General features: G+C 40.4%; 2 protein-coding genes across 5 annotated transcripts; one reads left to right on the top strand and one right to left on the bottom strand.

Annotated features, from left to right (window-relative positions):
* Positions 1–1,230: 1,230 nt before the first annotated feature.
* Positions 1,231–8,809, bottom strand: malt3 (MALT paracaspase 3). Its single transcript, XM_034085712.2, has 15 exons — positions 8,712–8,809; positions 8,402–8,472; positions 8,174–8,298; positions 7,443–7,581; positions 7,126–7,301; positions 6,869–6,965; positions 6,401–6,436; positions 6,065–6,268; positions 5,139–5,316; positions 4,887–4,961; positions 4,605–4,732; positions 3,288–3,437; positions 2,555–2,709; positions 1,898–2,014; positions 1,231–1,772 (listed from the first exon to the last, which is right to left on the bottom strand). Exons 2-15 carry the CDS (start codon positions 8,442–8,444, stop codon positions 1,449–1,451), a joined length of 1,947 nt encoding a protein of 648 aa, XP_033941603.1. The 5' UTR covers positions 8,445–8,472; positions 8,712–8,809; the 3' UTR covers positions 1,231–1,448.
* A 1,275-nt stretch (positions 8,810–10,084) lies between these two features.
* alpk3a (alpha-kinase 3a) lies at positions 10,085–23,044 on the top strand. Of its 4 annotated transcripts, none has more exons than XM_034084893.2 (16): positions 10,085–10,401; positions 10,699–10,972; positions 11,182–11,214; positions 11,591–11,712; positions 12,050–12,167; positions 12,289–13,588; positions 16,471–18,889; positions 19,268–19,415; positions 19,909–20,036; positions 20,137–20,172; positions 20,257–20,531; positions 20,628–20,716; positions 20,815–21,032; positions 21,119–21,167; positions 21,253–21,576; positions 22,289–23,044. In XM_034084893.2, the coding sequence occupies exons 2-16, from the start codon at positions 10,833–10,835 to the stop codon at positions 22,323–22,325; spliced, it is 5,436 nt and encodes a 1,811-aa protein (XP_033940784.1). In that variant the 5' UTR covers positions 10,085–10,401; positions 10,699–10,832; the 3' UTR covers positions 22,326–23,044. The 4 variants fall into 4 exon arrangements, with proteins under 4 accessions (XP_033940784.1, XP_033940787.1, XP_033940786.1 ...); XM_034084895.1 differs by lacking the exon at positions 10,085–10,401 and adding an exon at positions 10,543–10,602; XM_034084896.2 differs by lacking the exon at positions 11,182–11,214.
* Positions 23,045–23,063: the final 19 nt, after the last annotated feature.

The raw sequence follows: 23,063 nt of genomic DNA on the forward strand, positions 1-23,063 counted from the left end.
TATAGATAAGCCAGTCCTTTATTAGTATATAAGTGCTCTGTTAGCAGTTATTTGTTAGTAATTCTATCACTCAAGGTGGAGTCGAAAGAGATGAGTTTTCAGTCTGCGCCGGAAGGTGTGTAAGCTTTCTGCCGTCCTGATGTCAATGGGGAGCTCATTCCACCATTTTAGAGCCAGGATAGCAAACCCACGTGTTTTTGCTGATGGGAACTTGGGTCCCCCTCGCAGCGAGCGTGCAGCGAGTCGTTTGGCTGATGCAGAGCGTAGTGCACGCGCTGGGGTGTACAGTTTAACCATGTCCTGGATGTATGAAGGGCCAGATCCATTCGCAGCATGGTACGCAAGTACCAGTGTCTTGAAGTGGATTCTAGCAGTTACCGGAAGCCAGTGAAGGGAGCGGAGGAGCGGAGTGGTGTGGGAAAATGTAGGAAGGTTGTAGACCAGACGAGCCACTGCATTCTGGATGAGCTGCAGAGGTCGGATGGCACATGCAGGTAGACCAGCTAGGAGGGAGTTGCAGTAGTCTAGGCGTGAGATGACGAGAGCCTGGACCAGAACCTGCGTCGCTTTCTGGGTCAGCTGGGGACGTATCCTCCTGATGTTGTAAAGCGTGTATCTGCAGCAGCGGGTTGTAGCAGCGATGTTTGCAGTGAAGGACAGGTTGTTATCTAGGATCACACCCAGATTCCTTGCAGTCTGAGTCGGGGAAACAACAGAGGTGCCGATGTTGATAGTCAGGTCAAGAGTGGGACAATCTTTTCCCGGAAGGAAAAGCAGTTCAGTCTTGTCAAGGTTGAGCTTGAGGTGATGAGCGGACATCCACTGAGAGATGTCAGCTAGACAAGCAGAGATGCGTGCGACAACCTGGGTCTCACATAATTGTGTTTCAGCGTTGTAAATATTGTAACATTCATACAACGAAAATCCAAAAGGTCTTTCTGTGAAAGATGCAGACATTAGACCTTGGTTTCGTATTTATTTTAAGATTATCGCTTAAATATGTCCCTTTGTAACATTACAGGGTAAAGGGAGCAAGAAAATGTTTCCTTTTACTCAATGACATAGGCTACCTATATCAGAGAAACTGATAATGCTTCAGTGGTCTATTATTTTTTTCCAGAGCTGTATATGTAGTCTATTCAATGTTAAAACGTTGTAATCCATTTAAACCGTTGATTGGAGAGTAAGATGTAATAACAATATACATTTTTAAAAAATGACAACAAAAAGAAAGGTGGAAAGTAGTGATTTTTATTAGATAAATTATTAACAGTAAAGGTGTTTACTCTTTGTTAGGCTAGCCAGCTTGCCACAAATGAAAAAGTGATTAAAAAAAAGTACAATACATTTATTAAATTAAGTGTTAATGTTTCTTCTGTGTTGAGCTAATAATTAAAGGCTGGAAAGGCCACTCATTCATCATCCACAGACTCATTGACAGGCAAATGTCAAAAAGTAAAGTCTTGCAGTTCATTTTCATCGTTCTCTTCAGGTTCGTTGCCCCTTGTAACTGCAACTTTAGCAGCACACTCTGCCTTTCTGGTGAAAGGGCCAGCCTGAGTCTGATGCAGCCGTGGTTTGCTGCTTGTAATGTTGCCCAAACTTTGAGCAGAAGCACCTTCTTTTTTCTTGGCTGGTGTTGTATGATTCCTCCTGTGCAGTTTACAGGATGCCACCAAAGGCTTTCCTATGTCTACTTGTTGGCTTTCTGTCTGGCGCAGCTTACTGTCCATATCAGTATAGTGTAGATCAACTTTGATGACCAGCGATTCCTGACAAAGACAAATGATAAACACAATTTCAAATTGATTGTATATATTTTCTTGTAAATACTTTCTCTGTTTTGTTTTTCAAAAACATTGTCAGGATAGAATCACACACATTATTGACTACATACCATAAGCTTCTGAAGAGCACAAAGTCGCAGTGTAGAGTCCGTGTTTTCAGATTTGGTAAATAGTAAAGAGTCCATCTCCTCTGACCTGCCAGGCCCGGAAAAGATGTCTTCCATTGGCTAGAGATTTAAAGCATATAAGATTTTGTCAGTATTATCACAATTGTCCTGCTTTAACACTAGCCAGGCAATGACTGACTGCTAGAAATGCACCTTATGATAAAACCTTTTATTAATCAGCCACTAGATGTCAGTATGGGCAAGGATTCAGCATTCATCAAATAGGCTAAAGAAGTACAGCATATGACTATCACTACTTCCTTTTTCGTTGTCTGTGGCTGCAGTAGACTGGAAGTCTATATATGGGCAGAACTTCCGCTGACATGTTAAACGTGGGGTTGTTTGATCACCATTGAGAAATTCTACTTGCTCATGGAAACTGACAGCCCTTGTGGAATTTATGATGCAGATACAACTTGTGTAGTCATATTAACAGAAAGTCACACTTTAGTGTATACTGTTTACTTTGCATAGTGGGTTTTTGTTTCTATTAAGAAGAGTGCCTTGCTTCAAACATCTCACTGTATAGAGCTCCTGTGGCTCCTAATTTGATGAGAATATAACTTCACAGGATAGTTTTAAGTAAAGATAAATATTTACAGGTATGCTGCTCAGGGTGACGGTGCAGTCCTGGGTCCGGGGGCCTTTAGTCTTTACAGTGGCAAAAGCCATCAAGACATTAGAGAACAAAGCTGAGAAGCTGACTTCCACTTCAACCCCGCAAACAAACATCCGCCGCTTTTTCCGTGGTAGTTCTGAAAGGAGATATGAAAAAGGTTTATTATCAAATAATGACTTAGGAAAACATATTATTCTTTTGATTTGACTGTACATTTACACATTATGGTATACAATGATTTACTGATGGAGCAGCTGATCTGATAATTTAGACCGCAGACATTTTATCATTCGTCTGGTCTAAAGTAGATGACATTTTTACATGATCTGTTATCATTCAAAAAGGGGTCAAATTAATTTCAGGAAGTTATGGTGCCATTGAAAAACATATTTTCAGTAAACAGGAAAATGTTAAACAAACCAGTTCCCCTTTTTGATTAATCAAAAACAATGACTAGTGTTTTTGAATGGTGCTAAAAATATCCAATTAAACCACAATGTCTGTCGGCGCTTGGTTTGTCACACGTGTGTAGGAGGTATTGTAAAAAGAAAATAGAGCAATCTCTCTCACACTATCGAGGGCAGCAGATCAAGAAATGGAACTGTGGTTTACTTGATGTAAAATAAACTGTATTTAAACTGTGTATGTTTTAACATCAGCTCTTGAATATGATTCCACCTAGAAAAAACATGTAAGACTGTTTCCTCAACTCACTGTTTGCTTGTCTCCAGCAGGCATCGCGCAGATGTAGTTCTCTCGTGTGTCCGGCAGTCTGAACTGGGTCAGCAAGAGATCGAGGTTCCTTCAGTGTGTGTTTGATCTCCACCTGCTGCTTGCCTGTGACTAGAGGGTCTCTGCCTAGATCTGGTGTAGAGAGGGAGAAATATACAAGTAAATAAAAGCCTGCAAGACTCTACAGCAACTTCACATACACATTTCCGGGGTGTTGTCCCCATATTTCACTCAGTCTATTTTGACCACTATATCAACACTGCACTAACTACCAGGGTTAATCTTTAGCAACTACAATATGATTGGAATTCATACACTTTGGCTCATGGGGCTTCCTGAGTTCTGCAATAGCAAGAAGGAAAAGTTCATCTGCTTCACATGGCTGACTTTGAGGAACCTTCGGAAATTTGAAAAGTGATTTAATCTTCACAGCAATTACCTGGAAGTTTGGAAATCCCATTACAAAAGATTGTACATGCAAACATAGGAATCATAAACAGGGTGAACTAACCAGTAGTAAAAGCCATGTCGCAAATATCTAATATAGATTTATGCTTGACTTTTGAGAATATTTGGCTTCAGGGATATCTGGGGCAAGCTGTCTTCCCTATAATAGATGAGCAACCAGCCGCTCTTCTTCCACAAAAAGTACCAGACAAGATGAGCGATATCAAAAGCAGAGGCACAGGAATGTTTAAGTTAATGCCTATATTGTTCGCTTGAATAAAAAGTACAAGGAGATAAAAAGTGAAAAAGGATCAAACCTGAAAAATCATAATCATGGTTCATTTGTTCATCTAAATACGTCAACATACACAAACCCCGATACACAGAATGCTGTCAGCAGGGAGTCCTGTGAGCTCATGAACATCGTGGCATGGGTGCCTAAACGGCAGAGCAGCTGTCTTGCAGGGTGCAAGCTCTCAGGTTTCCTGCTGTTCTCCCGCCAACAGTGTGAATTTCCAGAGAATGAGGTCATATGCTAATGGTACCTTGAAAAATAAATCTCCCAGAGACCCATCAAGCAGACAAACATGCTCTCAGGAAGGGAACATTTGATAACTCCCACCCCGCCAGTCACTGCTATACTACTGTCCTGAGTAAACAACACTAAAATGAGTAGCTAACCATTATAAAACGTCTCGGTAACCCAGCCAGCGCACCGATTAACAACCTGTTCCCTTTATATCTGTTTACCCACTGTCAACTTACTGAACGAGAAAAAACTGATGAATTCATTATCATCCTAGAATTTGCTCACATACAAAAAAAAGAAACCGTCCCGTTTGAAATACATACCCTCTGACACTCTCTCTAAGACGTGTGTGACTTTCTCGGTCTGTAGGATGTGTGCATTCAAGTACTTTGTGAAGATTCCAGTACTTTTCCCCCCGTCCTGGACCTCAAAAGCCTCAGCATCTTCACATCTGCATCGGTTAATACAGGAAATGTTATTCAAAATAATCAGAGGGCAAACTATTTAGTTATTCTTTTTGTCTGCATGTTGACTGAATTGAAATAAAAAAAGGTTCTTGAATTTGCAATTGAATATGTATTAAACGGCTCATAAAAAGTACATACGTGGCATAACCATAAACGGTGTTCCCTGTGGGTCCTAAAGGCATAATACCCGAAGGTATGCAATCCTGGTTGTACCTGTATGAAGTAAAATACAGTTCAGGGTATTGAAACAATCAAGCTGCATATTATGAATAACATCTAATAATGTCTACAGAATATAACAGTTTGTTTAATAATCATTTAAAAAACAAAATGTGAAAATATATGCGTTACTCTCAGTTTGTGAAAACAGAAAGGAAGTACTGCACCTACCATTTTCTACATGTGTCCAGAAGCATTACACTCAGTGCAGTCTGTTTCTCCTGCATACTGCGCATGACTCTCTGCACACAGACACAGTTTTCAGGTCGGTACGGTTGTGGAGCATCAACAGCTACCAAGTAATTCCTCCCAGCATGCTCATATCCATGACCCGCATAGTAGAAAAGGCCTGTTGAGAGTGATAAAATATACATCCAATTACACCGGCAAGACCACAAAAAAATGTAATCATATTTTCCACCTAACATGAAAAAGTTATCTGATTTCAGTACAGTATGATATGTTTGCTTCCGTCTTTATTTCGTTATTAGCAAGAGAAAGTAGAGAATAGTAACACACAGTATCATTCTGACAAAGCAGTTCTCTTATCCTTATTTTGTTTGATCATAAACATACTTTCATATTACAGCTCTCATTTCATTACTGGGTGTACAGTTCCCCTTAACAATATGACTTGTACAGCTGTATGCTTTAGTTATTAATAGCTCCCATTTTTCATACGATGAGGGGCCACCTTTCTTTTTTGTTTAACACCGTGGATGTGATACACAGAGAATGTATTTGCCTGATTGTGAAGACCCTCTCTCAAAGTGCTTCAGGCATAGAGGAAGTGCCATATTTAGCATGCTGTTACAAATGCCTCTGCTTATTTTTAACCTTATCTGCTCATTCAACCACGAATACGTGTAAAGTAAGATATTGGTACTGTAAACCAAGCGTGACCCATGACGCATGGACAACAAAAGATAATAGCCACAGAACAAACCAGAATAAGTTACAATGTTATATCTCAGATCCAACAAAACGGTTTTTTTTTTGTTGCAGAATTTGTCCAAGGACAGAAGGTTAAATCATGAAACAACAGACATATGTAGCTAATTTAGAAACAATTTTATGTAGAGACAAATTATAATCACCATAAACTCCTCTGTCAAGGAGCTGAATGAACTTTTCTATAGCGGCTAGCATCTCCTCTCTGGTGAGGTCCAGCAGGGAAACCACTCTGAAGCCAAGCTGCTGCAGGAGGTTGGCCAGCTGATGCACATCCATGATGGGGGCCATCAAGGCCGGGTGGTGGGAGTAATTCAGGTTGCCAATAAGGAGGGCAACTTTATCAGTGGCTGCAACAAAGATATAAGTTACATTCTAATTAAAGCAACGCAACCTAATTCTCATACATACTGTGATTGTTTTCTATTAAAGCACACTAAAACTAGCGAGGGTTGACACCGAGTTTATTTCGTTATGCGTACCTGTGGTTGCTGGAGTAGGAAGCAGATCCGTTTGCACTAAAGAAGTGTGAAAAAGAGAAGCACAAATCAGTTTCTTCAAACAAAAATCTGATCTTAAGTACTATCATTTTATCAAGAGTGTACACACAGGGTATTTAAAAAAAAGAATTGGACAATATTTTGTGATCCATACTCTACACGCCACAACATAAGTCACAAAAAGGAAAAACACAGCAAGAGCTAGTTTCACTTTACACCTCTTTCCTGTTGTGTGTCTAAGGCTCGGATTATGCACTATTTTAAGTCCTACTTCCTTTTTTGTCTGTAGAAATGGGAAAGTACCTGCTGCATAATGGAAATAACTTCTAAGTACTAAATTAATGGAATGGAAAGAATGTTTTCTTCACAGCCTTTTCATGCGAACTGGAGGAAGTAAAGTACTTTGCTAAAAAGAAAGACTTTAAACTGTGCATAAAAGTTATGACTTACCAATGCCAACATCCACTGGTTCAGTCCATGTCTCTTGTAGTATGTTAGATATGCAGCACAAGTATGATCCTTCATGTTCGGCTGTTGCATTGTCAATCTGCAGGTATTACAAAAGATTATATTCCTATCATTGTTTGTCTTTGGCAAAAATGTCACCAAAGTGCAGTGGATTCATACCCAGTGAAATGAACCAGTAAATACAGAACAGTGTAAACAATCACTGTCAGCACTGAGCTAAGTAAACACTCCGTTCTTACCTGTAGCATGCCAGTAGTCTTATCCTGCAGTGGCTGTCCATTTCTGTACCACTGATAGTGTGGAGTGGGGATGCCAAAGGCAGCGCAGTGGAGAGTGAGTTTTTTACCTTGTCGGACTGTCTGGGGTTTAGGGCTCTCAGCGATTTGTGGCTCGCCTTGCCAGTGAATGGGCAACCCTGATAGAATAAGATAAAAGCAATATGCTTAAAACCTATTTACTGCCAACACCCAAGGGCTATGTTGAAGTATGCAAAAATAACAGAAAAAGCACTACACTACTACAATATAAATTAACATGACAATGGCACAATGCATACCTGATTTATCAATGTCCAACGCCTTCACTTTCACCCAGTCGCTGAACACGCAGTTACAGAAGTTGTCACTTACTCGGCAGATGTAGAGCTGAGATTTGTTAGCTTGTATGGTCAAGTCTTCCTTATTGCCCGCAAACACCTGGAAGTGAAAAGGGAAATTATCATTGCATTATAATTATCAGTACAATAATGTGTTCATCACTTTAATGTTGGAGCTGATAAAGGTGGAGCTTATCATTTTACTGTAAAACAGCTGAGTAGCTAGTGAATTTAACTTATAATAATACAACTATTTGTTGATTATATCTTGTATTATAAATCTGAATCTCAAAATTGCCTAAAGTCATCAAATAAGTTAAGCCTACTGGTGTAAAAAGTTTAAAATGTATAAGAAGCATAAAGTGGTATCTTTGGAAGTTTTTCCTTGTCTGTTGTGAGGGTCCAAGGACAAAGGGTGTCGTGTTCATATTCTGTATAAACTGAATAGTCGACTGAGACACACATGTGTGATATTGGGCTATATGGATACACCTTGATTGATTGATTGATTGATTGATTGATTGATTGATTGATTGTATAACAAAATAAATACTCCATACACACAGATATTATTTGCACATTACATTTACAGTAACAAACGCTATTTAACACGCTTGAGTATGGTTGTAAAACCTTAAAAGCAACGTTTTCATAACCCATACACACAAGCACAGATGAAGAAGACTACGTACCTCTTCATCATCTCCAGTGAACCACTGGTAGTGCAGGATTCCTTTGCCCTCAGCACGGACTCTTAGGGTCACCTTATGGTCCGCAGGTACACACACAGAGAAAGGGTGCCGCACTATGAACAGTTCTGTAACAAATCAAGGGAAAATCTCATTAACATGAAATCCAACTGTGTTGTCTCTATTATTTAAAAAAAGTCACACCATTGCTGTGGTAAAAACACAACATACCGCTGATCATTATTCGACGGGATTTGGTACGGGATCCAGTCATCAGTGCATTTTCTTCTTCTTATAACAGACTGTAGGAAGTTGAGTCACAGTTTAAATTGAGTTAGTTAATCCCTTAAGCAGCCAATACCGCCCAGATCGAAAAACGACGAAATGACAAGAATATAAGGAAACGGCTTTAAAAGAGAAGTTATAGGGGCATTAAAAGTCTAGCATCAGCCCATTACTTCTCTTTTCTATCGCAATTAGCAACACCGTATCAGATAGAAATGTCCATAATCAACCAATAAGGATTTAAGTGTAGCTATACCTGATGTTGCCATGTACCAGTGGGTCAGCTGTCAGTAAGTGTATGTTTTCCTGCTGTGAAACTTCATAACTTCACTTACAGCTAAACAAGAACTTCCCTTTACCGGAACGAGACAGCATGCACACATATTACCGACAAGCCTATAATACCGGGGCATCTCAAAGAACATGACATGTCTGTCACCTTTGTTTTACTGACAAAATGGGGATTTATTTTGATTTGAAAATGAATATGTGCTGTTAGTTTAACATTTTTGAAGCAGACGAACTCTACGCCGGTTAAATCGATGGGAATCATTTCAGGGGATATGCATGTGGAGACACTTTTACAGACATTACGGTAACAAGAAATCTGGCCCCTTTTCAGGTGTTGTAAAATGACAGAGATTGAGTTTAGAGGGACATACTGGACACTCATAATGTTTTTCACTGAGATAGAGAAAATATAGACTGATCTTTACCATTTTTTAAAGCATCTAAATTAAATATATTCAAATAGTATGCCAACTAATGTTTGTACATTTATTGTAATTCTTGGGAGGTGTATGGCGCAGTGGATAAAGCCTTGGTGTTGGGATCAGGGGTCACAGGTTCAAACCCCACTGCAGTCAGCATGTCGTTGTGTCCCTGGGCAAGACACTTCACCCCAAATTGCTCCTGTGGAGATTGTCCACAGTATTGAGTATGTAAGTCGCTTTGGATAAAAGCGTCTAACAAGTGACATGTAATGTAATGTTGTCTAATGAATAACTATATTCTGTATAATATGCTGATGTTATACAGAATAATTATTGTTATTATAAGCATCTCCTTTACAACTATTGTATTTGGCCTTTTCACATAAGTCTGTTAGGTTTAAATATAATATATGTAATAATATGTTTGCCTACTTGAGTTAGGTCTTTTTATTTTTAGTTTGTTAAAGCATTTGTATTTCCTTTTATCAGGAACATCTTAAATCTCGTTTTCAAGTGTGTCTTGGCCAAGATAGAATAGTGAGTTGAAAAACAATATTAGATACAAATACAATTGTAAATACAATTTGCATCCAATTGTATAATAGGTTTCATCAATAACAAATTCAATATTAAGTAAAACAACTCAAAATATGTCTAAAACAATAAAAACACTATAACTAACACATCAAATAGCTATACGTTGTTAAATACAATTATGTAATTTGTCAGCTGACCCTGTTTTTCTCAAATTGATGTGAAACATGAGCAGCAGGTATCCATGTGTTGACCATGTGTTGCAATACAAGGTGAGGGGTGCTGTCCTTATGCAACTCTTGGGCAAAGCAGGACATAGAGCATTTGTTTTCACAAGCTACCAACACAGACATGTTTTGTAAGTCCACATCCACTGCAGTGTCTCAAGATGGGACACCCTTTTTCCAACCTAATTCGATTAATCAAAACAAAGCAGGGACAATTTATTGTACAACCCTTGTTGATATAACATTTTGGGGTATTTGCTCTGGCCTAAATGGTTAGCTTTTACTTTCATTTCAGTTAGGTTTTTAGACTTCTGTCTATAGTCTAGTTTTGGAAAAACGTATGTGCTCTTGCAACTATTTGTAGGGCTGCTATAAATAGGGCCCTGCTGGCAACACATGCGTCTATGATAGGCAGTTACAGAGACTTTCTTCACAGACTGTGGCTCCAAAGCAACATTGACAACATCTAATGGTAAGTTGGATATTTTACCTAGTTTTGGGGTGACTAAGAAACACCTGAATTGTATTCCTAACACGTACAAGTCAATAGCATGTCTTTGATTTGTGATTGACCACTTACAGCCCTTCCACAGTCTGATAGCCGGTCCTATTTATAACTTGCTCCAATGCAGTACTTTGCTTGGTCAGAAAGGACAGGCATTGAGTCTGAACGGTGTGTTTGATGAGCAAATGAGCCTCATACTATATTTCATTAACTTCCAAGAGATTCTGGTACCATTCTGAACAGTTTATTTTTCTTCTTCTCCAGGGGCTTCTAGATGGATAACACCATTACATTTGTGCCTTGAACACAGACAAAACTTGGACGTGAACGCAGATCAGTTCTGTGGTACTGTGGGTGATACATTTCCCTCGGATTTTGCACTTTTGCTTCAGTGGACGATGACTTCCAGAAGACCAATGGCCCGCTCTGTCTCTGGCAATGGGAGGACAAGCAGCTTCAGTGAAGAGGAGGGCAGCTCTTCCAATGGCCGCTCGGAAAGCCGCAATCCTTACCTCTCGAACGTTAGGCCTGAAAACAGGTAGACAGCCTCATCTATAATCTATATATATGTAGAGGATGTTTTGTCTAAATGATAAAATACATGATATGTGTTTCTGTTTTAAATCCATGAGAATAGAAGTGCTCCTTTTGTTAAAGAAGATGGCCATTATTAAACTATTTCATGTAGGTGGGTTATACACAGAACTCAAGCACTGACATCCCTTCATTTGCCTTCTCTCTGAATAGCTATTCAAGGTATTCTCACTACAGGTCACCGAGGTAATCCATACTTTAAAAACATTCCTCCCAACTAACATCTTAACCACAAAAAACGGTTTACCCCAAGAATGAAACCTACACACGTTTGAACTGTAATGTAAGTGTCCAGTTTGTCCAGTGTTGCGTTGATAAACATCGTTCTAAATGTTGGATTGACAACCAATGTTTGCTTGACCTCTCACAAGTCTTTGTCACTCCTTTACATTCTCGTCACTACCAGAAATCTCCATTAACATCCTTTTTTCCCTAATTAAGCAAGTTATTGGAATGTACTGCACAGAGGTGAAGACGTCCCTGTTATAATGCTGAAGTGTCAAACTGTCTATGATTTAAAAGCAATACATTGACTCTCTAATGCATTAGTGTTTGCTTCCAGGAGCACTTTGTGCAGCGTCATGGCTCAACTGACCGAGGACATACAGCCGTCCTTTGAGTCCACCTTGAAATCGAAGGCAGTTTCAGAAAACTGCAATGTGAAGTTTTCCTGTGTGGTATCAGGTACGTGTGTGTGTTCACTTGCATGGCTTAGTGTGGGATTTGTTGGAGTAACGGAAACATTTCTGTATGTTCACTAAGAAAGGGTTTACTGTTGATTGCAGCAAATAACTGTTTTATTCATCCTGAACGGCTCTTTAAACACAACAGCCAATATCATGTTCGAGCTTTTTTTTCCGGATGTTGTGTTTTTAGCTTCAGGCAGATACTGTAGGATGGATGGGCCTGTATAACAGCAGCAGCTGTTCCTGCATTTGACACATCATAAACATGATTCATAGCCTAAAAACATGTTTGTGCCAAAGCTTCTACACTGTATGCTTACTACCCATGTCTTTAGGTTACCCAGCTCCAGAACTGAAATGGTATAAGGATGATATGGAAATGGACCGGTACTGTGGACTCCCAAAATATGAAATTCATCGTAATGGAAAAACCCACACCCTCCATATTTACAAGTATGTAACGTAACCTTGTAAATTATTAGAAATGCAGCTTCTCATTTGTTTACTTCTTTGTTTAATTGTTACATAGTTGGCTTACCTATACTATGAGATTGATAAATGTGTCTGTTTTCAGAAGCACATTGGATGATGCAGCCATCTATCAGGTTTCAGCTAGCAATAGCAAAGGTATTGTCTCCTGCTCGGGAGTTTTGGAGGTCGGCATCATGAATGAGTACAAGATCCACCAGAGGTTCTTTGACAAGCTGAAGCAGAAAGCAGAAAAGAAGAAGAGCGAACTAGAGGGAAACACTAAGAAGGGGGGTAAAGAAAACGTTGAGAAAGAGAGACCGCAAATTAGCCCCGAGCGTCCTCCAAGGAAGAGGCATGTCCCCCCACTGGAGAGGAGGCCGGCGGTCAAGGAGCCTGAGGCTGAGGAACAACTGGGAGCTGCTGCAGAACCTAATGGACCTGTGGCATCCCAAGTCCTGGAGAAGAAGATATCTCCACCTGAGGAAACCTTGGCCAAAAATAAAATAAAGATCACAAATGGTGTAGACGCTGAGGTCAGCAAAAGCAGCTGCAGCAGAACCACCAATATGATGGGTATTGGAGGAGAAAACTGTTATGATGGAGGAATTGGTTTGGCACAATTCCTGTCAGAGACTCTCCAGGCCTCAGGGGAGAAACAGAACTCATCTAAAGGGGAAACCCCTGAAGAGATGGATATACTTATTGCAAGTGTCAGTAAAGAGAGCGAGCAAGAGATGATGCAAACATTGAGGGAAAAACAAGAAAAAGAGGAAGATTATGTACAGGAGAAAAATAGAGCAGAGGAACTGGCCACAGAGAGGGACAAAGAAAGGGAAAGACTGTTGGAGATGTCGCATACACTACCAAACACAAAACATGGTTCACATGCCAGACATCACAACAAGGCTCATAAGGATCAGGACCATCACAAAATACAGGCTTCCTTAACCTCTGTTCTTCACTCAGTCAAAGATTTCTTCTTTGGTAAGACCAAAAAGGACTCTCATGATCACATTGAGAACAAGGAAGGGGAGCTCAACCCTTCTCCTGTTTCAACGCCACCATCGTTTCGGCTGCAAACAGAGCAGAACCAAGTGGGCAAGTCTCTCCAAGAGGACGTTGTGCCTATGGAAATGGATCAACCAAAGGAGCCTTCTAAATCTGTGGATATAGAACAACAGTCAGCGTCACTGAAGCCACATGAACATAAGCATGAAGACAGTGTCCAACACACAGTCCATCCACCAGGGCATAAGATACCACCTGAGAGCATAGACCAGCCCAGGGGGGAGAGTGTGAACGCAGAGGACAGTCCTGTGGAGGTCATGGAGGTGTCTGTGGGGCCAGAGATCATTGGTCCAGGTGGAGGAATGTCATTATCGAGGCTTCGAGTTCTCACTGAGGTACGTACAGAGGTCTTGGAGGCCAGCTGGCTGCCACTTGAGTGTTATATATAGGGTGCATTTGTGTGACAAGATAAAACAAGATGAGCTACTTCAGGGCTGAACCCTGAACTATGTCAACGATGACACAGTTTAGGATTTGAACTGCTGCTAGTTGAAAATGTGGTTGATAAGAAGCATATGATGACTTATTGTTATGTTATATTCTTGGGTAAGTGTGAGACAGTCAGGAAATGCAGCTGCTATAAACCATGTGGTTGAACATCATCAGTGTTCAACCACATGGGGAGTGAGTCATACTGTGAGGCTATGGTTTTACTGCATCTATATCACTCAAGAGTGACAAGCCCAACAAGACAGTGTGTGAGAAATATGGAACTATAAGAACCGAGCAACTTGCACTGGATATGTTTGTGGGTGGGGGATGTTGTGGATTTACATTGCACACTGTAAAATAGGATGGCGAATATCTTAATCTGTTGGCTGCAATGAGTGGGACAGGAGTGCGTCAGAGATCATGATGAAACTGAATGTCACGAGGGGTTCTCACATTTCAAACAGGCCTTTGCATGACAGAGGGTCTGGCTGAGCGGGAGCCGAGCGGCAGGTCTCTGCATGAAAGAAGGACCTCGTCACATTGGACACATTCCTCACCACCGCCCCGTAGCTTAAAATAAACCTCTTCCTCGTCTACAGAAGAGGCAGGAAGGCAGCACTTCTGTCATCTCGGGGGTCAGCTTAAATAATTGCTTCATGAATGTCATGTGTGACGGTCATGCTATGATTAACACCCATACAGTAAGAATACTGAATAATAATAATAATAATAATACATTTATTTTGGGGGGCGCCTTTCAAAACACCCAAGGACACCTTACAGGGTTACAGATTTACAATTTACATTTACAATTTTACCTTACAAATTAAAACAGTGGATTTAGTGAAGTATCAGCCGGGGTAAGACAAGACAAACAACAGGAAATTCACTACAAAAGGACACAAAAGGACACAGGGTACAGATTATAGAGAAAATGCCAGTTTGAACAGGTGGGTTTTGAGTTGGGGTACTTTCCACTTTTGCATTACATTGATCTAGCTCAGTTTGATCTTAATCTGCTAATACATGACCAGATCTTCCCAGATTTTAAACAAAGATATGCAAAAAAAGCTTCTCAGATTTTATCTGAAACTATTAGAGGACCTTTTGAACAATCTCTGTTGATCCTAGAGGGACACTAGCTTTTGAAAAGCAGTTGCCAACATACAATAGCTTTTGTTGTACATACATGATAAATCACTCAAATGTATTACATTTTCCTTATTGCAGAATAAGAAAGTTATGAAGACATTTGTTATTACGATAATTTATAAATGTTCATTTGGTTATTTGAATCCATCAAATCAAAAACGTTCCTTAAAGTTAGATTTTTGTATTACTGATGTTTGTATGTAAAGGTATTCGGAGTTAACCTACAGTATCGCTTTGTACCGTGAACCAGCAGATGAATGGAATAGGACATTCACATAAAATGTTGTCGTGCACAATGACATGTGGAAGAGGAAGCAGAAGTCTATGTTTAAACATTGTGAATCTGAGTTCACGTTTGTTTGTAATTTGGAACAACAATGGTACATTTCTAGGACGGCCGCATTTACTATCTGACGTCATGGATGTATGAGGAAGCCAAGCGCTTTGTCTGAACAGTGTTTTTTGTCACATTGGTGGGACATATGTTTACACACGGAGGTGTGCTTCATTTTTAGACTGAATATGACACCATTTCCCTTCCATCGAAAGCAGCAACTTCTTGTTTTATTAGTTCTCACTGCTGTCCAAACATGTTGTCACGTGGCGCAGGTGGCTTCATTACTCTTCTGCATGTATTGTGATGGTATGAACAGCAACAAAAAGGGGCAGTAAGGGGAAAAACAAAACTACAGCTTGAAGCTTTATTCATAAATCTTCTCTTAATGCTATCCACACTTAAAAAAGTATGTTAAGTTGTATTGGTTACCTCAACAGCTTGATGATGACAACAGATGTATAGATCATGAATATTATGACATGTCTTTTGTCAAGATACTTGACAAGCAAGTTATTTGTGTAAACAACACATTGGTGCCAATCATGTGGGAATCTCTCTGTGCGTGTTTCAACATAGAAGACAAAGCACAGAAACACTTTCAAGCTCAGTGTAATTGTTTTATTCAAAGACATAAGATTTTTACATCATATAAAAATCAATAATTGAAAGTTAGAATAAATTGTCAGCTAAATTCAGACAATTTTTAACTGAAACAATATCATCCCTAATTGTTAAAAAACATTGAATTGGACCCTTGCATGTAAACACTTGGTTTCAGCCATCTTGCACGTGACATGAGGTAAAGAAGGGCCTAATAATAAACTGACATGTCATACAAGACAAGAATATCTTGACTTAACTGGAGTTGTTCCGCATTTTTTGTTGAACAATTTATCGTTTACCTATCAATTTGTACTGAATCAACTGATTCACACACTGATCTCCTGTTCTTCTCCTCTGTTGGGGAACGTAACTCTGCATTGCAATATCATGTTTGCCAGAATATTTCACTGTTAATGCTTTTGTTAATTTATGGTAGAGAAACATTTCTCAGTCTAAAAGTGTCACAGTGTCAAAGGTCACTGCAGTAAGTCTTCTTTAACAAGTGTCTTAAAAATACCTATCACTTTTTCAGTAGGTTGTGTGGTCTCGATGCCACTAACAAATGTTACATGCATGCATAGGAAGTACCTGCAGTGTGAGGCATGTGTGTTTCATCGACATTCCAACAGACAAACACTGCCATAGCTGCAAATGCCCTGAAGTACTAAAATGATTTTTTGTTTTCTTTATCAGGCTGAAGAAAAATATTCTCAGATAGTATCAGCTATCAAAGAGGACTTCGTTCACCAGCAGGAGCCAGATCACCTGGTAGTTTCACCTCAACCGTATCAACGTGCTTCAAGAGAAGAGTCCTCACTTAGGGATAAACCAACTCTTTTGCTACAGACCCATGGCCCTTACGAACAGGAACGTTCCCCCGTTCCCCCTGTCAATGTTATCTCAGAGTCAAACAGCCAATGCCCTGGAGAAGCACCCTGTGAAACGTTACAGGAAGAGAAGATAAGCAGTGCAAAGATGGGCACAGAACCTGACACAGGGGAGGGCAATTCCTCCAATAAGTCATGTGAGAATGAGAAAACTGAAGTGAAATCAAACAAACAGCCTTCCTCGGATATAAACAGATCTGAGATTACCAAATTAAGAACAGGTTCACTGGAAGAGAGAATAGAGCCATGTCAATCTGAATCACCAGGTCAGGTGCTTTCACCTCTCCCTGCTGTGGCTACAGACAGTGTAGAGAAAGATAATGTTAAAGAACAGACAGAATGTACTTCACGTATTCAGGAAATGAATGTAGGCTTTCCGCTTACTGTAGCCCCAGAGAGTTTAGAAAAGGGTGACCTAAATATGCAGCAAGAATGCACGTCTTCTGTAGTAGAGGAGAGCACTAAAATCCACAATGTCAGTGCAATACATAGTTTAAACACAGGCTTGAGAAGCATTGAAGAGGAAAGCAAATTGAAAGAGGTATTGATTTCTGCTTTAGATTCAGAAGTGAAGTCTTGTAACGATCTTAGAACCCAAGAGGTGGAGGCAATTTTAGAAAGTGAGAGCACTGAAGCAATGAATGAGTGTGTAAAGTTAGAAGTAAAGACTGAAAAGCTAAAACCAGTGAAAGCAGATGAGTTTGATGAATCAAAGAGCCTTTTAGTAACAGAAAACAAGAAACGCAGGATTGATTCACGTCAAAATGGCTGTGTGATTAAGCAGGGCCAGCCTTCACTGAAGATCCCAGAGATCAAAATATCTACTATTGAAGACACCCCAGATATAAATCCAACTGTGGCAGGCGTAAACCCAATGGAACATTTTGTAATTCCAATAATTGAAATAATCGAGCCTGAGCTCAAAGAGCCCACTCTTCCACTAACTATTCTGGCACCAAACAAGGACGAATCAGAGCCTCCGACTTTGCAAAAACATGATACAACTCATGTGTGTGAGCTAATAGAGCAAAATTTGGATAATTTTCCAAGTTTGCTGCCCACGCACAAAGGTATGCAGAATGACAGCAACCTCTCCCCTACAGATGTAATAAAGGAAGTTGCGCAATTAGATGACAAGAGAAATATATTTGAGCTGAAGCCAGCACACAAGAAGAGCAGTGAACAGCTCCCCCAGATGAATCATGCATCAATTCCTGTTATAAGTGTTTCATGCTCTGATGATAAGGAGGATGAAGTATGTGTAAAGGCACGGCAGACTGATGATACTCCAACAGTGCCTTGGTTTGTGGTGCCGCCAATCTCCGTCACTTGTCATGAAAGTGATTCTGGACTCACACTGCAAAGTGAGTGGACAGAAACAGAAACTTCAGCTGCTCCGCAAAGGGGAACCAAGCAGGATGCTGATGATGAGAATAATACAACTGCGGCTGAAAAAACTCAAAGTGGCAAGCAGAAGCAAGTAAAAACTTCAGAAAAGGATATTAAAGAAAACAATCCCTCTATGCTATATGAAGCTCTGATTCCAAAAGTTGGGGACAATGTGCTTTCCTTCAATAACGTAGCCAAAGACAACATTGTACCTGAAGTATTGAAGGTAAAAAAAGAGGCAAAGACAGAGAATACTGTGTCTGTAGAGGACCTCCAAAGAAACAGACCACCTGTTGAGAGACTCTGCTTTAAACCCCCACCACACCCATCATTGAGTCCAGCCAGTCTTCGCAAATTCATGTCCAGAGCTTCTCAAGACTCAGACATATTAACTAATGACAAAACAGATGAAGATTTAAGTGGAGGCTCAACACCAACATCCTCCCTGTCCTGTGAGAGCAGTCCCCGTCTGAAGCGCAGAGACAGTCTGACACTCATACGCTCCGCCACGCCTGAGGAGCTGGCCTCCGGAGCTCGTCGCAAGATATTCATGCCAAAACCTAAAGAAGATGGAGAGGGAGCAGTGGTAGGTGCCTTGGATACTCTAAGCAAGAAGGAGAGCCCTTACATGTCACCCAGCCAGGCGCGCAGAGCAGCATTACTACAAGCTCCCACTGGACAAAATACCCCACCAATGGAGAGGCGCTCTCCTCTGCTGAGCCGCAGGAAGGTTACCTTGGAGGTGCCAAAGGTTGTGGAGCAGACTCCCACTGTGGAGCCAGTCAGCACCAAACCAGAGGAGAAACCTGCTGAAAATAAGCTAGACCCTTTGAAAGGTAAATAATACATCAGTGCTTACAGATGAAGTTTGTGAATATGTTATTATGTGTATGTTTCCAATGAGAGCTGTATCAACTTGTAGGCACAATATGATATTACTGTATGTTAACACTATAACTTTTCATAATTTTACTTTATTTAAAGAAAATAGAATAAATATTCTCAATTTGGCTCAATACTCAATTAGCAGTTCATTTGACTTTTTTGTCTGGTTTTTCCCAAAACATCGTAACACGAGTGGTTATGTAAAATAGTTAGTTTGTCAACACTTGAATCTACTAGTCTAAGTACTTGAGGAAGTGGAAACATTAGAAAGTCTCAACTCTCCAGTAGAGTATATATTTACCTTGGGCCCCTCTCTCATACACCACCAGCTCCGCAGGTCATCCGTAAGATCCGGGGGGAGCCGTTCCCGGATGCCTCCGGACACCTGAAGCTGTGGTGCCAGTTCTTCAACGTGCTCAGTGACTCCACCATCAAATGGTACAGAGATGAGGAGGAAATTCTAGAAGTGAAGAGAAGGTAAATCCCCTTCTTACCTTACAACAACACAACTTGAACCACCTGTAACACAAATACACAGCAGTGTCATATGGTGCTTGAGTTGTTGTATTACTTACTGCTGCTATTCTTTTGAGCATTTACAGCTGACATGACTGGTAAAAGTGGCCAGGTTCCAAAAGTGCAACAATAATGTGTCAAGGATGAACAGGATTAATTTTGGCCACTGAGTTCACCCATGGCTTTCTGTCATTCCCAAATTCTCACTGCAGAGGCGTCCAGCTCATGTGACTGAGAGCCAGATGGGTGCATCTCTGGCTAGACACGGACGCTGTAACCTGACACAATATTTTCCCCATCTCCAGGGGGCATTAAACGTCTATATATGTGCTATGGGCTGCTGTGTCAGCACAGAGTGGCCATCTATCTCACAGTGACACCTTGTGGGTTGTTTTTGAATCTTTATCTAAAATGGTTTCATGATTATGTGTGTTTCCCCTTTTTTATCCTCAAGTGGAGGAGATGAAAGCCAAGTAGCACTGGCTGTTGTTTTAGCATCCAGCCATGACTGTGGGGTATATGGCTGTACGATCAATAATGAATATGGGACTGACACCACTGACTTCCTGCTCAGCGAGGACAGTAAGATACAGTATTCCCTAACATTCTTTAGTGTGAAATCTATTTCTAATACGATATAAAAAGTGATTTTATGACTCATTCTGTATTTATTTGTTTACAGTTCTGTCTGAGATACTACTAAAAGATGACTTGGAAGGTACATTCTTTAGTTATAACATATCAGCCAACGTGTTTCTGTTAATTTTGCTCAATGTAAATATGTGTTTCTGTTTTCCTTTAGTTGGAGAGGAAATCGAGATGACCCCGCTGCTGTTCAGCAAAGGCCTGGCGGACTGTGGCAGCTGGGGTGAAAAATATTTTGGCCGCATTATGACCGAGACTGCGCAGATTGGAGAGGGCTGCGCTCACAAGGCCAGCAAAGTGAAGGTCATTTATGGCCTGGATCCCGTCTTTGAGTCTGGAAGCGCATGCATCATCAAAGTTCAAAGCCCCATCGCCTATGGGAACACACAGGAGAGCAACCTGCTAGACAAAAATCTACAGATAACTAAGCAAGTGAGTTGTGGAGTTTTGTGTAAATTGCTTCCAATAATTCCTGGTGATTAGATTTTCATGACATTTATCTGCTTTATTAAATGATTGTGTTGCTAGGAATGCAAAGTCCAAAACATGATGCGAGAATACTGTAAAATATTTGCGGCTGAAGCAAGACTTATTGAGAACTTTGGCTTTTCACTAGAGTAAGTACCACACTTATTATACAGTAACTCTGATAATAAATTCCTATCAAAATCTAAAACACTGCTTGTGATGAACCCGCTTTTTGTGTTTCCCACAGAGTGATTCCTCAGTATCTGATGTACCGGCCTGCAAACTCCGTGCCATATGCCACATTGGAGGCTGACCTTAAAGGTGAATTCCTCAAGTACTGCAGGATGGATCCTAAAGGCAGGCTGATAACACAAACCGGCTCTGAGGTGGAGCACAAATGCAGCACCTTCCAGCATTGGATCCATCAGTGGACACACGGCAATATGCTGGTTACTCGTCTGGAGGGTAAGGCCCACATCATGCTTACAAGTGCAATCATTTGTCTATTTATTTAAATAACAATAATAATCTTCTGTGATTTATATTTGCAGGTGTTGAAACAAAGATAACAAATGTTGGAGTTGTGACCAAGTCAAAAGGGTTTGTATCTACACCAGGGCATGCAAATGTAAATGTAGCTTTCTATCAGAATAGCTGGAATAAAAACATTTCCCCTTTATTTCAGATACCAAGGACTAACAGAGCAGGGCTCTCCCGAGGTGTTCGAACAGTTCCTGACACACCATCAGTGCAACTACTACTGTGGACTTCTCGGCCTGCGCTCACTGAAGTCTATTGACAGTCAACCCACCAAGATAAAGGGCTCCAGGAGCCCCCTGCTCAACCGCAAGCTGGGCTCTAACAGCCCACAGCTGCAGAGGAAAGGACAAAGCCCTCAGACGTCCCGAAAGGCTAGCCCAAAGGTGACTAGAAGAGTCCAGGAGACCGAGGATAATAAATCAGGCGCAAAGCCCAAGCCTGCAGTAGCTGTTGATGTTCTTGAAGTGAGGTAGGGAAGATGTGCCTCTTCTGTGTCAAGCAAGATTTTATTGTTTTAAATGGTTCGGTATTACATTTTGGAAAGAGTGAGACTAAAAAGGAGTGTTTTGTTGGCCTGACTTGTCATTGAGATTGCTGTGAATTTCTCAGCTTTCATTACAATTATATTACATCTGTCCTCCAGCTACTGGCTGTAGTTGAAAGGTTGGTAAGAATGTCAACAGCTAAAGCATTGTATTAACTTTCACAGAAGCAAAAGAAACACTCGGTCAGAGTAGAGATGACGTTAGCTATTGGATAGTTTGAAACACTTGCCTCAGCTCTACGAGTGGACAAATAATTCTCAAAGTAATAATACAAAAAACGTGATCATTGAAAAATGAACCTGACATACCCATAAGAGATGATGGTGTGATGTAGAGAACTATGGATAGTAAAAAACCAACTCCACAGAGCGGGTTGAGGGTGTCATATTCATATTAATGCTGCATTTCCCTCTGTGATGTACAGTATGAGCGTAGGATATAACGTTTATTTTAGAGACTTTATCTTTGGCTTGCATTAGTAATGCCTGCAGCATTTTTTACACAGCAAAGTTGAGCTCATGCTGTGAAATGACACCTTTTTGAGGTCAAATATTTGTGTGTGCACTTTGTCTTTGGCATAACTTGTTTTTGTAGTTTTTAAATACTTTTTATCTGTGTCCTCTTTGTCAATTTCAGTTCATTTCAATATATGCTGGTGAATGCAAAGCAATGAGGAGTAAGGGGCTTACCAGTCAACTCTTTAACTATGGTATGCTCATGCTCATTGACATGAAAACACACGGGTGTGTTCCCAGCAATGAGGAAAGCTGCTGAATGAGTTCCACAGAGTAATTTGGATCCGACCTATGGACTGTGGGATAAAAGCACACTGAACAAAAAGAGCAGGCTCAGCACTTTCAGAAGCCTATTAATCACTAAGTAAGGCTCCCTGAATGAAGTCTGTCCAGTTTTACAGCAACTGACAACCACCTTCCACTGAACAAGAGAGCTGTGAGTATTTCGAGCGCAGGTATTCAAAGTTAAATAGTAACTGTAGTCACTTGCCTTTTACAAATAATAAAGACCTGACATGAAATCCTTAGGAATTCCTAAAAAAGGAATCAATGAGAGTTTTCAAAGCTGGCGTTACTTAACATTTCTGTAATTACATGATTCTTTATCATATATAAATGATAAAAGAGGTTGAAATAAAGTTGAAACATCGACCAGTGGATGATGGGGAAATCACTGTAATGTTAAGGTGTGGTGTCGTGTTAAACAAACTGTACTGTGTTTGTGTACATAAAGTCAAAGGACTGATTATCTGAAGAGTGATTGAGTAATTGAATGAGTGATTAAGAAGAACAAGTGTGTGTTTACCACGTGTGCTTTTTGTCATGTCAAATCATGTCAGCAAATGTTTTTTTAAATAAAAATGTTTAAAATGAAAAACCTTGTGACATTATTTGAT

The sequence above is a fragment of the Pseudochaenichthys georgianus genome, chromosome 6, assembly GCF_902827115.2.
Source record: "Pseudochaenichthys georgianus chromosome 6, fPseGeo1.2, whole genome shotgun sequence".
NCBI lineage: Eukaryota > Metazoa > Chordata > Actinopteri > Perciformes > Channichthyidae > Pseudochaenichthys > Pseudochaenichthys georgianus.

Bases quoted from the DNA above. Each gene is read 5' to 3' on its own strand.
- malt3 (XM_034085712.2), bottom strand. From the start codon at position 8,444: ATGACTGGATCCCGTACCAAATCCCGTCGAATAATGATCAGCG. The intron at 6,269-6,400 runs GTACGCATAACG...TCTTTGTTGCAG, and splicing joins TCCTACTCCAGCAACCACAG to CCACTGATAAAGTTGCCCTC. The intron at 1,773-1,897 runs GTATGTAGTCAA...TGTCTTTGTCAG, and splicing joins GTGCTCTTCAGAAGCTTATG to GAATCGCTGGTCATCAAAGT.
- alpk3a (XM_034084893.2), top strand. From the start codon at position 10,833: ATGACTTCCAGAAGACCAATGGCCCGCTCTGTCTCTGGCAATGGGAGG. The intron at 20,173-20,256 runs GTACATTCTTTA...GTTTTCCTTTAG, and splicing joins ACTAAAAGATGACTTGGAAG to TTGGAGAGGAAATCGAGATG. The intron at 20,532-20,627 runs GTGAGTTGTGGA...TTGTGTTGCTAG, and splicing joins ATCTACAGATAACTAAGCAA to GAATGCAAAGTCCAAAACAT.